This window comes from Actinia tenebrosa, unplaced genomic scaffold (assembly GCF_029948245.1).
Source record: "Actinia tenebrosa isolate PJP-AT-01 unplaced genomic scaffold, QUT_ActTen_1.0 PGA_scaffold14__42_contigs__length_11649687, whole genome shotgun sequence".
In the NCBI taxonomy this organism is placed as follows: Eukaryota; Metazoa; Cnidaria; class Anthozoa; order Actiniaria; family Actiniidae; genus Actinia; species Actinia tenebrosa.
In genome coordinates this window covers 4,774,578-4,796,457 of record NW_028292574.1, presented here as the reverse complement: position 1 = coordinate 4,796,457, position 21,880 = coordinate 4,774,578, and the positions used below count along the sequence as shown (strand labels likewise).

General features: G+C 38.0%; 2 protein-coding genes across 3 annotated transcripts; one reads left to right on the top strand and one right to left on the bottom strand.

Annotated features, from left to right (window-relative positions):
* Nucleotides 1-2: 2 nt before the first annotated feature.
* On the bottom strand, nucleotides 3-9,356 carry LOC116302642 (uncharacterized). The gene is made up of 15 exons (XM_089029556.1): nucleotides 9,117-9,356; nucleotides 7,538-7,707; nucleotides 7,168-7,224; nucleotides 6,929-6,977; nucleotides 6,481-6,516; nucleotides 6,222-6,286; nucleotides 5,824-5,985; nucleotides 5,356-5,449; nucleotides 5,074-5,134; nucleotides 4,227-4,821; nucleotides 3,792-3,875; nucleotides 3,408-3,465; nucleotides 2,558-2,772; nucleotides 1,933-2,141; nucleotides 3-1,531 (listed from the first exon to the last, which is right to left on the bottom strand). Exons 1-15 carry the CDS (start codon nucleotides 9,262-9,264, stop codon nucleotides 1,345-1,347), a joined length of 2,190 nt encoding a protein of 729 aa, XP_088885682.1. The 5' UTR covers nucleotides 9,265-9,356; the 3' UTR covers nucleotides 3-1,344.
* Nucleotides 8,744-20,949, top strand: LOC116307751 (uncharacterized). Of its 2 annotated transcripts, none has more exons than XM_089029558.1 (5): nucleotides 8,744-8,865; nucleotides 18,612-18,871; nucleotides 19,414-19,528; nucleotides 19,671-19,777; nucleotides 20,582-20,949. In XM_089029558.1, the coding sequence occupies exons 1-5, from the start codon at nucleotides 8,856-8,858 to the stop codon at nucleotides 20,936-20,938; spliced, it is 849 nt and encodes a 282-aa protein (XP_088885684.1). In that variant the 5' UTR covers nucleotides 8,744-8,855; the 3' UTR covers nucleotides 20,939-20,949. The 2 variants fall into 2 exon arrangements, with proteins under 2 accessions (XP_088885684.1, XP_031573912.1); XM_031718052.2 differs by lacking the exon at nucleotides 8,744-8,865 and adding an exon at nucleotides 16,123-16,283.
* Nucleotides 20,950-21,880: the final 931 nt, after the last annotated feature.

Below are 21,880 nucleotides of genomic sequence, written 5' to 3'. Positions count from 1 at the left end.
CGTTAAAATACTGAATTTTATATTTTTCTTGCGTAATTCTATCAGATTTACATTAACGGATTAAATCCAATATCTTGATAGAAATGTTCGGTGTTAAGGAAATAATAAAAATAAAATAATAATAATAATAATAATGATAAACATTTTAAAATTCAACCATGTTGGGATATGCGCTTTCAACGACTGCCACTCCCATTTTATTTATTAAATTTTATTTATTTCACGTGCTAACCCAGAGCAACACAAACCAAACTCGCCTTAGAATGAAGAGAAACAACCCATTTCTAACGTTTGATAACGCAATATTTTTTGTACAAGTTAAAGGTGTCTTCATTTCTACAATTTTGACGTTAAATGCTTTCTTGCCTAACTTGCTTACAAATTCATTTACCAATAAACGACATTCGACAATTTTCGACCGAAAAGCCTTTACCTAACAACCAAGTTTTATGACATTCAAGTAGCGCCCGACCATATTTGGTTTCGACCAGCCAGTCGATGACGTCAATCTGACGTCAACACCTCTTTTGACCAATCACAGTGAATATTACAAACTTCATTCTCTCAGACCACCTCCTCAGGGTTTGGCCGTGTGGAGCCTGGTTGTTAGCTCATCATCATTTTTATTGACGTCAATAAAAGCAATTACGTTTGCGCGTTGATAAACTTTACCGTGATTATAATGACATATATTACCACTGCCAGAATCACTTTCACATTTTTTATTGACCAGAAAATGAAACAAAAAGGTTTTCGAATAATTCTAATAGTGGCAGTAAGATGACATCACATATAAATATTCTTCGTTTGCACGTTACGTCATCGCGGCCATGTTGGTACCATTTAACAAAAGATTACTCATTAGCATCCATTGTTAACGGTACCACAATGGCCGCCATGTTTTTGTCTTTTAAATTTCTTGGGAATGCTTGCAACCCATCAATACGAACATTCGTGGTTACTAAAACATCAATATTTAGAATAATATCACAAAAAATACTCGTCTGACAGTTAATACGTCTTGTGCATTTGGTATTTCTATGAAATAGCCTTATCTTTATCTAAGTTTTTCTCACCTTATCCTTCCTCGTCTAAATAAATGGAAAGGCTTAAAGATTGGCCTCAACCTGCCGGTATTCCTGGCCTTCCTATTCTCTCTGTTGCTCAGACGATAACATCCATTTATTTAGAGATTGGGCTCTCTGTGCGTCATGTAAACAAACTATAGACCTCTTGCACGTGACGTCAAATAAGCTCATAGTTCTCCTGAGAATTGGAAACCGATTGTTTTGTCCTCCAAATTGAGCTGTATTCCGACGTTCTGCAAGGGGTCTACTCGGTCTTCTATTTTGGCTTATTTAAAAATCTTAAAGACAGGTATGTACCGACTCTGAAAACTAATGCAAAGGCAAAGAGATAAAGTACGTTTTGCCACAAGGCTGACTCGACGCTGAGATGATCCAATACCTCTTGTCCTTGGATGTATGTACTGTTCTTCTGACATGACTTGTACACTGAGAGATCTTGACATCTGGTATTTTGGAAAAGATAGAAAGAATTAGTAGGTGACCTGTGGGAGAGCGCACTCTTTATAAATCCTAGTTAATAAGTTAATGGACAGAAAAAAGTTAGCCGTATAGTCCACAACAGACAACGTAACCATGCCTCTAGATTAGGTCATCAAAATGATAGATTACGTCATCAAAATGATAGATGACATCACCATTACTTTATCATAACCAAAGATTATGTCATTGCAACACCAGATCACACCTTGACTATAGTTTACAGCACCATGCTTCTATATTACCTCATCAAAATGCCTTGTCATTTTCGTACCTTGCTCATTCATGTTAATCACAAGCGTAATGTGACATAAACATAATGTAAACAACATTTAAACGTATCATAAACAAAACACAATTAGCTTACCTGAAGGGCTTTGATGTCGCAAACTCCACAATCATACAGGCTTCGAAGGAATAAGTTAGGTATGATACATACTCGAACCATTTCAACCAGGATGGAATATGTTGCTGGTAGAATCCACCCAACAACATGCACGTCAGACCAAAGATAGCTGCTACTGTTATGCAGTGTTTGAAATTCATGATGGTGGCACTAAGGAACAGACCAACTGACTGGATGTTGAAGAAATGGAAATTGATTTCAGTATCATCATCTGTATCATCATCACCCTCATCATTATCATCATTACCACCAACATCAGTATAATCATCATCATCATTATCATCTCAGTCATCGCCATCACCATCATCATCATCATCACCATCATCACTATCACTATCATCATCACCATCATTACTATCACTATCATCACCATCATCACTATCAGTATCATCACCATCACCATCACCATCACCATCACCATCACCCTCATCATCACCATCCCCACTATCAGTATCATCACCATCACCATCATCATCATCATCACCATCACCATCACCCTCATCATCACCATCACCACTATCAGTATCATCACCATTAAAAAAATCACTAAAAAGATGTACCATAAAATCTGCTTAAAGCACTTTACCTGAGCAGTCACGCTGGTCAGCAGTATAATGAAAACAAATTCAAGGAATGCTACGCTTTCATTCAACCCGCACATCCAGTAAGCAACAATGAGATATCCCAATGGCTGACAGATGACTAGTGGTAGCTCGCTGAAAAGTTTGGCGAAGTAGTAAGCTGAGAGTCTGTAGTAACCTGCAGACCGTTCCTTGTTGATGATGGTACGCTCTGATGGAACTGGAAACCAAAGTAAATTTATTAATTTATGAATTGTGGCTTGCTTGCTGAGGTCTATAGTTTGATCCTCAGTGACCTCACACACTTGTCTAAAGGAGCAAGTGTGGCTTGGTTGAATAGTGTACTGCAAGAGGTCTATAGTTTGATCCTCAGTGACCTCACACACTTGGCTAAAGGAGCAAGTGTGGCTTGGTTGAATGGTGTGCTGCAAGAGGTCTATAGTTTGATCCTCAGTGACCTCACACACTTGTCTAAAGGAAGCAAGTGTGGCTTGGTTGAATGGTGTGCTGCAAGAGGTCTATAGTTTGATCCTCAGTGACCTTACACACTTGTCTAAAGGAGCAAGTGTGGCTTGGTTGAATGGTGTGCTGCAAGAGGTCTATAGTTTGATCCTCAGTGACCTCACACACTTGTCTAAAGGAGCAAGTGTGGCTTGGTTGAATAGTGTACTGCAAGAGGTCTATAGTTTTATCCTCAGTGACCTCACACACTTGTCTAAAGGAGCAAGTGTGGCTTGGTTGAATGGCGTGCTGCAAGAGGTCTATAGTTTGATCCTCAGTGACCTCACACACTTGTCTAAAGAAGCAAGTGTGGTTTTGTTAGCATTAAAACAATATATTTTGTTTAGTACTTACATGACACCAACGCTGCAAACATGGGACTGAAATTCCAGTAGACAACAATGAAGAAGATCTGGAAAAAAATTAAGTTATGAAAGTTAATACCAAAAGGACAAGGCTGCCATGTTGGTTGTTGCTATTCATCCAACATGACAGCTATGAAGAAGGCACACACCAAAAAAAAATTTATATCATCGGAAATCATTAAATGTATGTAATAGGAGAACTATTAAAGGCAAATACAATTATATTGTCTTAACAAATTACGTGGTACCAATGCATGTTAATGTTTGGTAAAAAGTTTTGCCATTCTCAGAGAAGCTTTGCCATAAGTTTTACATAGTAGCATTTTTGAACACGAAGTAATCTCTATCCTGCATTGCTAATTCTTCTGCTTACCATAGCATATCTGTCTCTTATCGTTTCTTCTGTGTAAGGAATACGAAACCAGATGACTCCTGTTATCACAGCAAGAGCAAAAGTCTAGGGGGAAATTTATATAAAAATAATAAACAGTGTTAAAATATGTAATCTAGGACTGTAGTCACAAACACCTAATTGGTCAGGTTCATTATGCACTAACGGGTCACCTGACCCTACTCCCCTTAAAACGAGCAGTTGTGTCTAAGTATTAAGCACCAGAAATTAAGATCATCCCGGTATTAGTAAGATGACCATTGAAAGACTTTCCCCAATCCCTTATTTATGGATCAGTTATTGTGTGGTCCCAGAATTGATCCTTGTGGAACACCCAAGAAAAATACTTGAATATCCCAGAATTTGACGTTTATATATTTTGTTGTACAAAAGCAACAAAAACAAAAGATTACCTACCTGAAAAAAATTAATTTTTGATAGGATTTCCGGCTTGGACTGTTTAAAGGTTCGTTCAGTAAGAACTGAAAACTGTGTCCAGAATGACGTAGCCCATGCAGTACTCACATCAGTGTAATTATCATCATCTTCATCATCATCATGTATATCAAGGTGAACATCATGCATGTCCTTTGGTTTTATGACAGATACTAACGGTATATCACCTCCTGTTGGGCTAGAGGTGAATTCTCTTGAGTTTAAACCATTTATACCATTGCAAGAATTAGATTTCATTTCATTATCTTTTGTATCTGGTGAATGGTTATCTGGTTCATTCTCACTGTCAGAACCTTCGTAGGAAAGATTCTCCTGTGACAAAATCTTTTCTTTTGCATCAAAGTAGTTATCACTTTGTTCGGATAAATCAGTATCTGAAACTGTTTCCCTTATCTTTAAACCTCCAGGATTTTCATCTCCAGAATCGTTTTTACTTGTTGGTTTTTCAAGCGAGTTAAAACTACTACAGCTTTGATCTTTCTTTTCCAAACTTTTTAAATAAGTATCTTTTTCGTTATTGGTTTTATTTTCTTTTAATTCATGGTGTCTTTCCGCTCTGTAAAAAAAAAAAATAAAAATAATTTAAAAGTACAGTAAAAGAGAGAACTTAAATGACAGGCGCAGATCTAGGGGAGAGGTGTAGGGGTGTGCAACCCCCCCCCCCAGAAGAGCTGATATCTACTACATTATTGGTGCTTAATTGTCCAATGAGTTTGTGAACATCCTGATCATAAAATGGTAAGCAAATACTGGTACTCAGATCAGTAGAGTGTTCAGCAATTTCTGGTCTTCAGTTTGAATGTCTTACCTTTCTCTCCATGACTGTATAATGAAATCTTGTACTTCCTTGCCTGCCGTCACCTTTTCCACTATTAGTAAAAAAAATAGTTACAAAGTATTCATTTCCATCCATTCTCTTCACAACTTTTATCTCTTCCTTTCATTATTTCTTTCTCTGTTTGTCCATTTGTTTCGTTACTTGGATTGTATCTTTTATTTCACCCTTTTGTATTCCTCTCTTTCTCATTTATTCCTTTTTTACTCTTTTCTACTCATTTCCATTTATTTTGAATAGTGACAAGCTACTTACGTATGTAATCTGCTGGATTGAAATGAGTCTCACACACATGCCCAATACTGCTGAAAAAATCCAGAACCCTTGACGCTTTACCATAGAAAGCAATCTGAAGAGAAGAATGCATGATGTCCATTATTTAGTTTTTAAAATTATTTACAAAATCTAGAACTTTATACCAGTTTGTACATGTCTAGACCATGGATAGCTGATACTGAACCAACAATCTCCCTTAAAACAGCAATGCAATTCAAAAGACCCTTTGCCCCTCGATCCATGTGCCTCATATTACTCTCATGTACAAACATTGGAATTTAAATAGGAAAACATTATGCCCTGCAAGCTAAAAAGGACTATATTAGTCAAGCTAGAGAGAAAATTAGCAGGGAAATAGGTCACTTCTTTGTTTTCATGAGAAGAAAGAAGTTCCACGCACACATATGTGCTCATCCACTTACCCCCCACCCCCCACAGTACATTTACCTGTCCTTCACATAGCAACAGCAGTTTGTCGAACATATGGAATATCTGACTGGAAGGCTGATGGATACTTGTTAGTATGGTTTTCTTCTCTTTTGCTGCATATTCCTTTAAAGTGTTGATCAGGTTGAGTGCATTGCTGGAATCCAGACCAGATGTTGGTTCCTGTTCAATAGAAACAAGATTAGATGGATTGTAGCGGGAAAGAGGTGTGGAGGGGGGAAGAGGTGTGGAGAGGATGGTAGGAGAGAACAACGTATGTTGAACAAGGGTAATTCCAGGAGGGGATTGCATAGGAGTAAACTAAAAATAAGAAAGGTGGCTTTCTAGGTAACAGCCACCCTGGGAATTATCCTGGATCAGTCAAATGTGGAAAGGTTTCTTTTTTTACTGATACTTACATCAAGGAAAAGAATCGATGGATTGATAATCAGTTCACAGCCAATGTTCGCACGCTTTTTTTCACCTGCAGAAAAGATTTCAATAATTATTATACATTGTTTTTTAGACAATATTTTGCACATCACTAACTTAATTAGCAACAGGGTCAGCATGTTTGTTTTCAGTTTGTTTTTTTGACTTTGATAAATTATTATAATTTACTGTACATTGACTACCGTATAAACAAATATTATTGATGTATGATGTTTATAATATTACCTCCAGAAAGACCTCTCTCTAGTGGACTTCCGATACCTTATAGCAAAAAAAAGCAATATTAAAGATTAAAGTTATTAGTTAACATAAGTAAAATAATCAGTAAAAAATTGTGCATAACATATAATCTGATTGTATACATAGCATGCTCAATTATATGTTGGTTTTTTGGATGGTGAAAACCTTGATAAAATGCATTTAAATCAAAGGAGAGACAAAACAAACTCTAACTGCAATGGAATCTTGGGTTCTAGAGGTATTAAGGCAAGTGCAATAGTGCTGCGCCACTCTTGAAATCCTTAAACTTATTTACTTTTGTAACTCCTGTCTCAGGTGTCTTTAGTCCAAACCCTCCCAGTCCATCAACATCTACCCCCCTCCCCCCCCCCCCCCCCCCCAATCCTGCTCTCAACGTCCTTGACCATGTTGCCATTTTAGATCTCAAACTTACATGTATTAAGGCACTTTCTGATGTCCAAAGTATCAACTATTTCCTCGACCTAAGATAAAAACCATAACACAAGACTTTAGATAAATCCTTTAACTAATGCATTTTCAATTTACAAATGTTTGTTAAAATACTCTTTTCTTTTTCTATTTTTTCTTTCTTTTTATCATTTTGAATTGAATTCCATTTATTCATAGCTAGAGTTTTTTTTACGAGAAAAGTGGATGCTAGATGTTAAGTACCTTTTTATGTTTTTGTTCTTTTGTCATTGTATCGGGCAGACGAAGCATTGCAGAGTACTGTAAATAAAAAGTTCACAAAATCCTTGAGGGTAAAGCTCCTTAACAGTGAAAAGCATTAACTTTAATTATTACATAATACTTCAATAAGACAAGCTAGCAGCAAAGCTGTGACAACACTTTAATTCACCCCTCCCCCCTCAGTATGGTTGCAGCTGGCCAATTAAAACTCTGACTTACAAGGCTTGAATATTTCTATAATGGTGCAATAATTGTCCAGACACTTGATTTGTTAAAAATAAGAGCTATTGCCCGCAAATTTAAGTTTCCACCACATAATACAAATGTATGCCTTGAAATCAATTGCACTTACCGTTAATGTTTCTTTCAAAGTTAAATGTTCAAAGAATATATCCTCTTGCGACACAAACCCAATCTTTTTTTTCATTTTCTTGGTCATGTGTTTACCATTGATTAGTACTTCACCGCTGTCTGCACTCAGTCGCCCTGCTAAAATATTTAACAGGGTTGTTTTACCAGAACCTGAAAGAAAATATGATTGAAATGTTGAGATTTTGTAATAAAAAATTGGGGAGGGGGGGAGGGGGGGAGGGGGGATACAAATAAGAATAATTGTGATGATATAGAATGATTTATTATTTGTCACTAGCTGGAAGGGAACTTTGAAAAAAATCAGAGTCCCTAATAGGAATTTAACCCATGACCTTTTGGATACTGTTCAGATGCTCTACCACACTGAGCTAACAGGAAATAATTACGAATAATGGTCATTTACTGGGTTAAAAATTATGCTACTAGTCAAACCAAAGAATAATTCTATCAAAATATGTTTATGGAGTTATCAGAATTCTCTTACAGTGTGACTACATTAATCAAGGCCACCCAAACAAATTTTGAATCAAATTCACAAATCACATTTATGACGCTGAATAATCGATGACTTGATGATTCTAGATTCTCTGGATCACACACACGCTCATATAAAGTAAAATATATGCTTTTAAAAGGAAAGATATGAAAATTTGTACAGATTCTATTTTTTGAATACTCAATCGTGATTGGCTAAATTGTATGAAAACTTGTCTGGGTGGCCTTGGTTGGTATGTCGCACTGTAGTACTGAAGAAAGAGAAATAATAATATCATATAGTCTAAACAGTAGAGTTGTTGAAAAATCATTTGAAGTAGAAATAGAAAGTTAGCATCTTTTTAATGGGCTAACTTGGATGCCCACCAGAATAAAATGCACAGTATTGAATGTCATTTTGTAGTTTTGCTTGTAAACACATGTATTTATTTATATCACTGCATTACATTAATATTCCAGGTCAATTTCTTAACGTGAACAATAACATTAATAAACAACAAAATAAATTATTACGTAACTTCACAAGTACAAGTACGAGATTATTAAAGTATATATCAATACATATATATATTACCAGTTAATATCAAACTCGATCTTATTAATTAGAAACTGACCGAATAAAAGGCATTGATTGATGTACAAATAGATCGCAGCGTATGGTATTCATATGTCGTGTCTTCTTCAAGCAAATCCAACATCACTCTAATGTAATACTGATAATTTATTTTGCCAATTTTTTTACAGCTGTCAAACACTCGCGTTGTGATCGCACAAATTTATAGGGTAATACATACCCTATAAAAATGGTAAGAGGTAAGAGAGAACACTTCTTTTCTTTTTCACTTATTTTTAGTGATTTTCGAGCTAAATGTTACAATTTATTGGGTTAATCTATCCATTTGTTCGCAGCACACTGCTAACTAAAGCTGTAATATTTGAGGTCTATTTTTAATAGCCCTTTTTATGATTCTAATATCACATTCGTTGTTTGAATTTACAACGTTATTTTCCATCAACAAAAGGACTGGTATCCTTCAGGGGTGTTGAGAGAATATTTAACTCACCGCTCGGTCCCATAATGGCCAAAATTTGTCCTGGTTTGACCTTGCCGCTAACTCCTTGTAATATTTGTCGATCTGCGATCGAAATGTTGATGTCTCTAAAATTGAGAGATATGGGGACATTGTCTTGTAGAGAAATATCTGAAGTCATGATTGAGCTTATGTCGTCGCTTTGCTTGAAGGAAAATCAATGATTTTTAAGCTTACGAGAGCGTATTAAAATAGGCAACAATTCGTGGTGCAATAAATAGGTCCCAGTCTCCTCTCCACAAAGTGAACGTCAACATGCACTTTTTCTATTTAGAGTAGTTTTAACACATTTTCACTTGATAAAAATAAACGAGCTGAGGAAGAAGCATTAAACTCAGCGAAAGTAGATAAATATCGATGGAGAATAGTTTAGGTTCTAGATTTTTTTAATGTTTTGAATTTTAAAAAAACGTAAAGAAGAGGGGCCTGGTTCTCGGTTCTTGCAGTAAATCTCATGATGATGGTGAAATCCACTTCGAAACATGATAGTAAACATGATATAGAATCCAATGTTTCCGGTCGTTGAGATGTCACTGCTTTTAAGTACTCCAAGTTATTTAGGGTTGGTGTGAGGTCTGCCACAGGGAGCCCAATATGCTAATTTGTCCAACGATATTCAAAGAAGAAAGAGACGAAGAGAAAGAGAAAAAGAAAGGATAAGAGAAGAGACAAGGGAAAGAAAAATATAAAATAAAAAATAAAAAAGGAATAAAAAAGATAAGAGAGAAACGAAAAACAAAAGAAAGAACGCTCATGAAAACTCGCACCTTTAAGATATCCCAAAGGACTTTTTCCTATATTTCTAAAAACTTGATTAAACTAGGACCATACCTCCAGACCCTGTGCTGAAGCGCAGTATGGCAGCGCAAAGCATTTACGGCTATGCCGGAGATTTCGACCCCGACACCGCTATCCAGTGACTGATCAGGAAGCTCGGACGAAGCCTAAGGGAGAGTATAGTCGGCTCCTAGACCGTAGATGATTAACCCCTTTTTGTTTTAGCTTCGCACCAGTGTCCCAAGATGTGCAAAAGGGACAGCATGGTGGTCTTTAGCAAGGGGGGGTCCTACATGGACGCCAGAGACACGCCGGGGTAATGAGCCCCGCCCCCCATGTAGACCTACACACTACAGATTACTACAATAAACACTAATACAAAAAGATAATCAAAACATCATTTACATATAGAGTATCATCCTGGTCTACCTAGGATTATACTCATCAAAACACTTCATAGGTATATTCAAGCGAACACAACGTTTTCCCTTGCAGAAACGTTACACAAGTACAAGTGAAAAGAAGACAAAGAAAACTACTTTTAGGCTGACCAGGTTATAACAGTAATATCCGGAGAAAACTTTCCCAAAACATTCCAGGATCTGTTGAAAAAACGCCTTGATTTTCGACTAACCGAACGTTTAGAGTAACAGAGCAGATGGATATTAAGTCGTTTCACAACCTTTGCTTTAACCACAGAGGCAACAGGGAGAGTACCTTCAAAGCAATACTCATTCCTAGCCAACCACACAAAGTACTTCAACAGATTAAGAAAATAGGAAAAAACAGGTGGAATAATCTGCCGTTCATGATTGTCATATCCAAATAGCATATGACGAGATTGAAGGGATGGCGACAAGGGAGTAACACGCAGAAATAAGGTCTGAGCCCATAGTAACAGTTCTTGCATGAGGTTACATTCAAAGAATAAATGAACTGGAGTTTCCAAAGGATGTCCACAAAAGCATGAAGGATCAGCAATGTTCATACCAAACTTGACAAGTCGATCACAGGTATAGAGCACTCCATGGCAAATCTTCCACGATAGATCACGAACTTGACGATCCAAAGGCATAATGTTCACTTGTGACCATGTGTCTGTCCAATAGAGCTCGCCAAAGATTGGGCGAAATTTCAGAACGCAATTAGGAAGCATAACATTCCTTTCAATGATATTTGAATAAACAGATTTTGTAGTAAGAGATGAGATAGACAATGCACTACCATCAGAGGACCGCAGAATAGCAAAAGTTTTCAATTGAACTGAGAAATGGCCACCGACGTATGCCCAAGCATCTAAAAGTGAGGCATAAAAATCCGGTAGTAAATGAGAAGGATAATATGCAGGATATGAAAGAACAGAACGTAAATCATCACCAAATACTTTCTCCACAAAAAAGGAGAAGAAAGCACACCATTTCGATGGGGACAGGGCCCACCGCTTTATCCACTGACAATGGAGTGCGCGCACCTTTGATTGTATATCAATTAAACCAAACCCACCTTGAGTGGTGGATTGGAAAAGAACGTTTTGTGACACCAAATGCTTTTTCTCGGACCAAAAAAAATCCAAAGTACACTTGGAAGCTTGCGCCAAGACCCAGTTTGGCATGGCTAGTACTGAGGCACAAAACAATAGACCTGCCATGCCAAGTGCATTCAGGACAAGAGCCTTACCAGAATAGGAAAGATTACGATGTTTCCAAGAATCTAGTACACTAGAAAGTTTGTTTAAGCGACCATCCCAATTTGGATGAGAGACATCATCATTTCCTAAACATGTGCCAAGACAAGGAATACTGTCTGAAGACCACTGCAAGTCAATGGGAGGATCACTACGACCTCTCCAAGAGCCTGCCCAAAGCCCTTTAGATTTCTCTTTATTAATCTTAGCCCCAGATGCCTTTTCATATTCCTCATAGATGGAGAAGACAGTGGATATTTCATCGTCATCTGTACATAACAGGGTCGTGTCATCAGCGTATTGAGAAATAAGTGCTGGTTCATAATCAGGGTGCGGAAGAACCAAACCTCTTAAATAGATTGACGCACGGATACGACACGCTAAAGATTCGGCAATCAGTACGTAAAGGGGCGCTGACAGTGGACAACCTTGTCTTACACCCCTCGATAAATTTATAAAAGGTGTAAAGAAGCCATTTACCAATACCGAAGACTGAGGTCCAGTATAGAACAAGCGTACCCACGAGCAAAAGGAAGGTCCAAACCCCATGCCTTCAAGGACTCTGAGCATGTAGGACCATTCCACCCTGTCAAAAGCTTTTTCCTGATCCAAAGACAATAAGGCCAGAGGTGAATTAGTTATTTTGCCATATGTAACAGCATCTTGAAGAAGCCTGATGTTTTCACCAATAAATCTGCCAGGTACCGAACAGGTCTGGTCAGGAGATACAACATAAGCGATCACTTTTCGTAGACGGCCCGCGATTGATCTTGAAGCTATCTTGTAGTCTGTACATAATAGGGAGATGGGACGCCAGTTTTTCATCAAAAATCTATCTCCCTTTTTATATGAGAGCGTTATAATCCCTCTCCTCTGGGAAACTGATAGTACACCACACCTAAAGGCATAATTAAGTACAGCTACCAGGTCCTTTCCAATGAGATCCCAAAACTTTAGATAAAATTCTTTGGGAAGACCATCAAAACCAGGCGTTTTACCTGACGGCATCCCCTCAAGAGCCTCAAGACATTCCTTCATGGTCAAAGGACCCTCACACACATCTTTCACTTCTAAAGGAATTCTACGTTCCAAGTTAGAAATAAAATCATCTGCAATGGTTTCATCAGTTTCTTGTGAAGTGAATAAACCCTTGTAAAAAGAGAACCAAGCCTGCCTCAAAGTCTCAGGATCAGAAACGTATTGATCATTGCTATCTAGAATAAGATCGATCATTTTGTTGGCCCTATTCTTCTTTCCCATACGGAAGAAAAAGGAAGTGGATCTCTCACCCTCTTCAGTCCATTTGGTACGAGCTCTTATTTCTGCCGCCTTGGCTGCCTCTCGATCAAACAATTCTAATTCATTGAGTACACTATGGTATTGATTTAGAACAGAGAGATCTCCCCCATCTACCAGAACTTTTAATGATCTTGCTTGAGCTTCCAAGGAATGCCTGGATGCCCGTCGTTTGAAAGATAACTTGGAACAAAACCTAGTGGTGGCTTGTTGGATCTTTCTTTTACCTATATCCCACCAAACAAGCAATGACGTACATGGCTCTTTCTGAGGTTGCCAGGACTTCCATAAGTCCCTTACGAGCTCCACGTATGCATCGTTATCCAAAATACTAACATTGAGTTTCCAAAAATAAGGGCCTCTGGGTGGAACTTCAGGCAATATGAAATCAAGGAAAACAGCAGAGTGATCAGAATGCGGACAAGGTAAAATACTGCACTCAGAAACATGAGGAACAAAACGCAATGGAAGTCCGATCATATCAATGCGGGACGCAGCCATGCCATTAGTACTGATATAAGTAAATTCTTGGGTTCTAGGATGACAGTGCCTCCAAATGTCAATCAAGCGATTTTCATGGAATAAGATGGGAAGGACAGTAACACTGTCATAACTAGCAGGTAGTACAGAATTAAAGGATCGACGATCCAGAATGGGTGTAAAAACCGTATTGAAATCCCCTAAGAGGAGAACGTCAGACGTAGGATCAAGCCTATCATTTACTTGTGTCAAAAAACCATCTCTTTCAGGATTGTGATTGGGAGCATACAGGGAGACGATAGAAACTTTGCAAGAGTCATATTGGACATCTAAATAAGTGAAGCGGCCATTGATACCCGAGTACTGTTTAAGTACAGAAAAGGGAGAGGCACGCTTTAACAAAATTGCAGTACCACCAGAATGCTTTGTGTTGAAATCTCCAAAAGCTAGATAAGGAGAATTATCAAACCAATTATTGAGTTCTTGTTGTGAAATACAGTGAGTTTCTTGGATGCTCACAATATCAGGCGGGCGAGATAAGGAAGACAGCCAAAAAATAAATGTTGTTCTTTTCACATACTCTCGCAGACCATTTATGTTTATAGTGAGAGCCCTCATTTTAAACAAAAAGCAACAAGTATTTATGATAGTTTCAATATTCTGAATAACTGCTTTTGTAACATTATTCATATAACACATATATTACGTAAACAATTCATACTTCAATACACTTTTTTTTTTTTTTTTTTTTTTTTTTTTTTTTTAAACCTTCAATATATGATTAGAAATATAGATAACTATATAAATACGCAAGAAAAATTAGGGTTTCTTTTTAGAACGTTGAGGAATAACCTCCTTTGGATCCACAGATCTTTTGAGGTTACGTAAATTAGTAAAGCAAATGTCCATCCCTTCAGCAGGTTTTTCCTTCGTCGTGTTTTGTTTGACCATATGACTAAATGAAGGAGAGGACAAAGATGTTCCCAAGGAAATTGAAGAGTTAGAATCACACGACAGAGATAGTACTTCAACATTTTGAAGAGAATCCTGAGAAGAAGGATTAGGAAAAAGCGGTTGCGAAGAAATAACTTCTGAGGAGGAATCCTTTTGCAAAGAAGAACGCAAATCTGTAGGTTCCTGTACAACTTCAGTGATCACACCTGACTGAGATATATTTTCTGTCAACTCTTGAGACTCCTCTGGGAGAGAAAGAGCAGGATGTTGCGGAAAGTCCTGTTCTTCAGGACGATCTATAGCGTAACGAGGGGGTTCAATAAGATCCTTCGAGCAAGCATAAGAATGGTGACCTTGCGCACCACAGCGGTTGCAGACACCTTTTAGGGGACATCTTGTATTTGAATGTCCCCACCAGTTGCATGAGAAACAACATAATGGCTGACTACGGTATCTAATATGAGCAATAAACGGGTCCAAAAGAACACTCGTAGGAATATGCTCATTTAATGTCACAAAAAGCCGTCTATCTCCAGTTTCAAAGCCAAATTTGTCTAAATTTCTCACCACTTGATTTACGCTCCCATATTTTTCAAAGTATTCCTTGATGTCGTCATCCTCCACCTCACAAGGGAGGTTTGAAACCGTTACAACTTGTTGAGGTGATTCAACCCCATTGAAAAAGCAAAAACAGCCCCTAATATAGATTCCTTTCGTAAATAACTGTTCCCTTTGTCTATGAGATTCCTCCTTAAACGTTACTCTACAAGAATAACCTGTATTAGACACCTGAACACATTTTATGGCAGTACGCAATTCGTTTCCAAGAACTTTTCCAATGGCCGCAATAATTTCATCCCTGGTGACCGGCTGTCTAAGCCTCTGTAATTGACGTGGAAGCCCTAATTCTAAAGTATTTGGCCTATGTACAGAGAACATATTTGACCAAAAAATAATATACCAAAAATATTAATAATCAGTGCCCTTGAAGGAAATATTCCTAGGTTGTCGAAGTAGGACAAACCTAGGGAATAATCCAACAGAGGGAGGAGGATACAACTTCCAGCTCTTGACTTCAGAAATCTTGATTCTTGAGTCTTGAGAATCTTGAGACTTGAATCTTGAACTGTGAATCTCAGATCTTGGACTTGAATTTCTACACCGACTTGTAAAGAAAAACTTCACCAACCATCGGCAATCGTGAGCTTACTTGCAAAAGATGATGAACCCCTTGCTATGAACAGCGATTTAGTGAGTGATTCTTTGGTCATTAAGCTCGTATCGTAACGTTGGTCCATGTGGGAGCTGAAACGCTGTGAGATTCACCAGAAAAAGAAGTGATACATGCGCAAACGCGGAATGTGGACCAAAGAAAGGAAGAACGAAAGGAAGAACGAAAGGAAGAACGAAAGGAAAAACGAAAGGAAGAACGAAAGGAAGAACGAAAGGAAGAACGAACGAACGAACGAACGAACGAACGAACGAACGAACGAACGAACGAACGAACGAACGAACGAACGAACGAACGAACGAACGAACGAACGAACGAACGAACGAACGAATGAGAGAGGGAAGGAGTGTCGAAATGGAGAAACACTGGAGTGAATGTAAGCAGCTGTTCCAAGTGTTCATGAATAATTGAGTTGCAACGAATCATACCCCCCATGCTTCCATTCCTGGCAAAGTAGCGTCCCGGTGATTGGTTTAAAAAATATCTTTTTCTCAGTCCCAATTGTTGTCCATCGAATAGGAGCCCCGCAACTGAATCCACATCACATCATTGCCGACTTGTTACAGTACACGGCTTCAGCATACGTTGTATTACAGTTAGGTCCAATTAGTCGAATAAGTAAAGTACGTAGGCAAAATAATGTCGTTGGTAAAAAATATACCTAAATTAAGTTTTCTGTACTATTATTTGGTCGGCATGGTATGGTCATCTGTAGAAGGTATGCAGCTGCAGCTGTTTTTGTATAATGAATAGAATAATTGACTATAATTTTAGTTCTCTTTTCTTGAAATATCTTGTCCTTCTTGACTGTTTTACATCGTTAATGGTGTGTGGGATTGTATGAACTATTTCCTTGAACCGACTGAGTATGATCAACAACAGCTAAAAAAGTTAGAAAAAGTTGCGTACATTTAAAACTTTCACACTGTGAAACACTATCTGGGCGGATCAACTCAAATTGGAAGTTAGCGTGGAATTCAGGTTTTGCTGAGAGAGGAAATCCGGAGAATCTGGAGAAAAAGGCCCTTGTATCAACGTAGGAACCAAAAAAAAACTCTTCTTACGTCCCTGAGATGACAATACTGGAAAAATAACTCACACGCAACCACCATAGCAACGATCGTCTAACTATACTAATTACAACGGCTAGTTCTTTGGAGTTAAAACGCTACCATCCGTATATCTATTTAAGTTTCGAAAGTCGAGCTTTTGGTCATTGATTTTTTGGGAATCCAAATCAAAATAAAGTATCTAATTTAAAGCAGAATAGTAAGAATTGGTTTACTTAACAAATAACCTTAAGCTGTACTAATATTTTGTTATTTATTATTTATAATGCGAAAATTGAATATGATAGAAAGAACAAAGAATTGTACCTAACAAAAGAGGTGCTTTACAATTCGGCAATGGAAAAGCGGGTTCCAAATGGCAAACTGTTAATGATGTAATATTTTCAGTATCACTGAAAGACGTCTAGCTGACTTCGCTTATCCCAGCCAGAAGGAATTAGCCATTTAGCAAACATTTTATTCAAAGATCATTGTGAAGTCCTAGTCAAGTGTCTATCATCCTTCTGACAATATTCTCAGTATTGATTCTACATGGGGTAAGATGATGAATAACCCGAAAAAATTACATAGTTTGAGTGCGGCTTCTTGAAGTTATGAAGGTTTTTCCACGTCATATGCTACTGCTGTGACGTATGAGGAGGCATTTATGGTTATTTGTTGTTCCTCGTAATTCGAAACACCGGCTTCTATGGGAAAACTAACTTGCAATCATTTCTATAAGAGCAATGGGCAAAACAATGACGTATTTCAAATTTAATTTATTTGTACCAGTAGTGTTTTGTATATTAAATGATTACTCCTCATACGTCACAGTATTAGCATATGGCATGGAAAAACCTTCATAACTTCAAGAAGCCGCACTCAAATTATGTAATTTTTTCGGGTTATTCAACATCTTATCCCATGTAGAATCAATACTGAGAATATTGTCAGAAGGGTGATAGACACTTTAAAGCTCGAAAAACCCAACATCTTTTGCTCGGAAATAAAGAAGAAAAATTAATCGAGGAAAAATGCACTATGAATATCTTTTAGAAATAGTAGTTTTCTTTGTTTGGTGAAAAAAATTGCGTTTATCAAAAGATAATTGAAAATACTTGGCAAAGAATGCATTGCGCTCCTAGATTTCAAGTCACATGGGTTTTACTTAACTGAGAACGTGCGTCGCTCACCGATTGGACTCGCTAAAATTTATTTTCTCTGGTTTTCCTCTTTGCAAAAAAAAAAAAAAAAAAAAAAAAAAAAACAACAACAACGAACAAATCAGGTTTAACATCAAAACTATAAAGTTTGAAAAGTTATACTGAATAAAATGGCTTTGTTTATATTATTGAGAATGTTATAGAAAATGTAAAGCGTTGTTGAACGTCTAGATATTGTCGCTATATAAAATACCATATTATTATTATTATCATCATCATCATCAATATCATCATCAATATTATCATCATCATCAATATCATCATCATTATTGTTATTATTGTTATTATTATCATCATCATCATCATTGTTATTATTTTTATTTTTAATCATCATCTTTATCATCATCATCATTATTATTATTATCATTTTTATCATCATCATCATCATTATCATTATTATTGTTATTATTATCATCATCATCATCACAATCATCATCAACATCATCATCATCATCATCACCATCATCTTTTTTTTGTTTGAAATCATTTTTGGGGCGTTCAATAAGATAAAAGATAAATGTTTATTTATCACGAATGTCACGAATCTCATAGGAAACTTCTTTATTCGCCTCCTTAACCCTTAAAGATATTTTTTCAGTTTCCTCTCAGTTGGCGAAGATCAAAGAATAAAATCATTATACAATCGCATTGAATGACTTTCTAAGACTGACGCATTTCACTGTTGACGCCAACCCTGAAAGACGAAAGGAGCCTTTTTGAGAGATGGCCGCGCGCATGCGTTGCTTGGTATTGATCCAAAACTTCTATTTATAGGCAACGATTGCAGGCAAGTATCATTCAACCTGGCTCAAGCCAACAGGATGTTAACCAATCACGTGATTAGTAACCATACAGTCGAGAACAACCATATGTGTCGCATTCAGTGTTACGTTAACCCTAACTGTGTGTCTTACCACCTTGGTCCTTCACCAACACCTGGAATGATGGTCTGTCAACTGAACGACGCTGATCGTTACCAACACCCACAAGATTACCAGGAAAAACCAGGATACTTTTACGGAAGTTGGAAACAGGTATGAAATACATAGGTGTGGCCTGGGGGTCCTGGAGGTCTACCCGCCTACTTTTCTTCACATTGAGTGTTTTGGTTGACGGGGGAAGGAAGCAAAGAAGACTAAATTGTAAGATTAGTTGTGTAAACGTAATACCCCCCCCGCCCCCCCTCCCCAGGGACGGATCCAGGAATCTATGAAGGGTGGAGGGATGGGGGTGTAAAATTTCGGTGTGAGACAAATCCCACCCTGACTATGAAACCTTACATAGTTAACCTAGAATTCCTAGCCCCAGAAAAGCTCCAGAAAAAATTGTCAAGTCCTAAACTGAAAGGGGGCGCCGCGACCCCATCGTCCGCACCCCCTATCAAAATCCGCAACTGTTCCTTCTCTTAGAAATAAATCCGGGAGAGACCTTTCAAAGCTGCGCGAACAAAAACCGACTCTAACATAAATCGTCTTGCAAAGTTTGAACACACTTATAATAAAAAATAATAATATAACACAAAACAATATAAATAAAAATATTGGGTTCTTATTTCTATATATTTTTATGAATTTAGAACATGTGTCAAAGTAGCCCGTGTCATGTCAACGCTACTTGTCAACACGGCTTTACTGAAAAACGATATCGATGTATCTGCCCGCTGGAATTAACAGGAGAACACTGTGAAAAAGGTAGGATTTTTGACGAAACGAAACGAAATAAAACAAAACCAATCAGTATAGGAAGTTCTTTAGTGATTTATTGATTAACCGAGCTCAGTTCAAAGCCAATACCAGATAGATTAATATTAAGATTCTTATGTCTTTTCCGCAGAAAAATTCGTTTTGCGGATCAAAGTAGAATCCAGAGGAAAAAATAACTATGCTGGATCACAAAGATCAGCAAAGCTCGTTGTTAATGGGACTGATTACAACTCCTACGTGAGTAAAATTCTCCAGTTTTGAATATTACTCTGTTGTACAGGGAGTTAGCCTCGATTGCGTATACTGAATATTCATGTGTTCCAGCGAAGGTCCTTGGAAAAGGACGTTTGCATGATGGTGTCATTGACTTCTACTACCAGACTCCCTTGCACACCTTCTTTTGCCTCAGTTAATTAGCACCAATTGTCTTAATATAAATTTAAACAAGAAAGAAAATTCGCGAAGCATTATGGTAGTGGGAGTCAAACGACACTATCATGCAAACTTCCTTAGCCAAGGTGTTCATATTGTTGAAGTTGTGCATTCTTTACTTTACTGTTGATATTTGTGAATATTGAGACCTGGATTCGAAGCTAACCCTGAGTAAATGAGTCTGTAATCAAGGAACACAGCAGAAGGGTCTATTTCTTGATGATACAAAATACTGTATATAGAAGTATTGCATCCAGATGAAGAGGCGAGAAAAAGTCCGCTCTTCACACTTTTTTATATGAAGTCTAAATTTAATTGGACAAGATTCATAAAATGCACGCATGCGCGATAATGCGCATAATCTTTTAATGGGCCTCCGAACCAATCTCGTACCCAGATCTCCTCGGTCTCGTTCCTCCCCCGAAGAGCTCTCAGCTCTGGGTACGAGACTGCCTTCAAACAAGTTCAGCGGTTAGTGAACTCAATGTATCTAAGCAATCAGCTGCCAAATTTGAAGGGGAATCTAAATCTATCGAGCTTACATGCTTTTAAGCGAAGATTATGGAGGGTGAAGGCCATAACTTAGGTTTAAATGTTTTGTATTTGCAGGGTAGAGGACACAATCTAGCTGCTTTTCGCATGAACGGTGAATTTATTTCAAAGGCGTCATTTGACACCCATGGAAAGGCACAAGCAGGGGCAGATATGAGCACCTACATCAATAGTCTGCCAGATAATAGCATAGTTCTTGTGGCAGTAGAGGACAGCGGTCATAATCATGTCAGGGATGCGCATCAGGCACTTATGAGTATCGGTGCCAAGCCTCCTCTTGAGCCGAACGGTCTTCGCGCAAGTTGGTGTTTGATTGGTCACAAGGGAGGATACCGTCCGTGGATTGCACAAGACCAGAAAAATGCCACTGATGTAATTGCTCAAGTCTCTGCCAAGATATACCCAGACCCCTGAATCAACGTTCGCTGCGAATTTTCAAAAATATTTTGACTTTTTTTGCACTTTTCTCTCTTATTTTATTCAATAACACTAAACAAACTATGCATCGATCAAAATTTATTTGATATCGAACGTGACATGTGCAAGGAGCAGCAGGTAGGGGGACTCGCGATCGATGCCAAAGATATACGGGTTTAACTCGCGGATTTACGAAGACGGGTACAGCAGATTTACCGCAAACGGAGGTTAAAATATTCCTTAGATATACATGGCCACCATCAACGACATTCAAAACAAAACTGTGCGCAGGCTCGGAAATCAGGTGATGGATAACTCAGACGCTGACTTTGTCTTCGCTACATTTATGGAGGGAAAGACAGACAAAACTATGAATCACAAAATGGCTGAAAAGATAATCAACAGAATGCCGGCCGGTGACTACCGTTTGGAGTTGACATTCGTAAAGTACTTAGACGGTGAGTGGATAATAGAAAAGGGTCGTAATCCTATCAGAGCGTCTGGTAAGCAGAACCTGTTCGTTTTGAATAAGCACACACGACCGGGAGCACTTGAGGGAATAGACATGCTCTTCTACGAGGTCGCTTACCCGGTTACCGTGGTCATCTACGGTGCATACGAAATTAAGAAGCCGGACGTTAAGAAGCTTAAACCAATGCGACATCCTGGTAACTGCGTTGGGAAGCTGGTTAGGGAGTTTTTCGAGGATTCCTCTCGGGGTGGTAAGCTTACGCCAAAAAGAAGAGAAGCCATCAGGAAATGGGAGCATTCTACTCGTAAAACTGGAGGAACCATCGAAAACATCAAGAAGTTGGAAACCACGTTAGGAAGGCGAATCCATGTGAAAGATATCACCGACGGCTTTATTTACCCAGGAACGCATAAATACGAAGGCAAAGGTGCTCCCATAGTCATTTACCAACACAACGCGCACGCGTG

Bases quoted from the DNA above. Each gene is read 5' to 3' on its own strand.
- LOC116307751 (XM_031718052.2), top strand. From the start codon at position 16,205: ATGTCGTTGGTAAAAAATATACCTAAATTAAGTTTTCTGTACTATTAT. The intron at 16,284-18,611 runs GTATGCAGCTGC...TTCTATTTATAG, and splicing joins GGTATGGTCATCTGTAGAAG to GCAACGATTGCAGGCAAGTA. The intron at 19,778-20,581 runs GTGAGTAAAATT...TTGTATTTGCAG, and splicing joins GGACTGATTACAACTCCTAC to GGTAGAGGACACAATCTAGC.
- LOC116302642 (XM_089029556.1), bottom strand. From the start codon at position 9,264: ATGACTTCAGATATTTCTCTACAAGACAATGTCCCCATATCTCTCAAT. The intron at 7,225-7,537 runs GTAAGTGCAATT...TTTTATTTACAG, and splicing joins CTTTGAAAGAAACATTAACG to TACTCTGCAATGCTTCGTCT. The intron at 3,876-4,226 runs GTAGGTAATCTT...ATTTCCCCCTAG, and splicing joins CAAAAATTAATTTTTTTCAG to ACTTTTGCTCTTGCTGTGAT.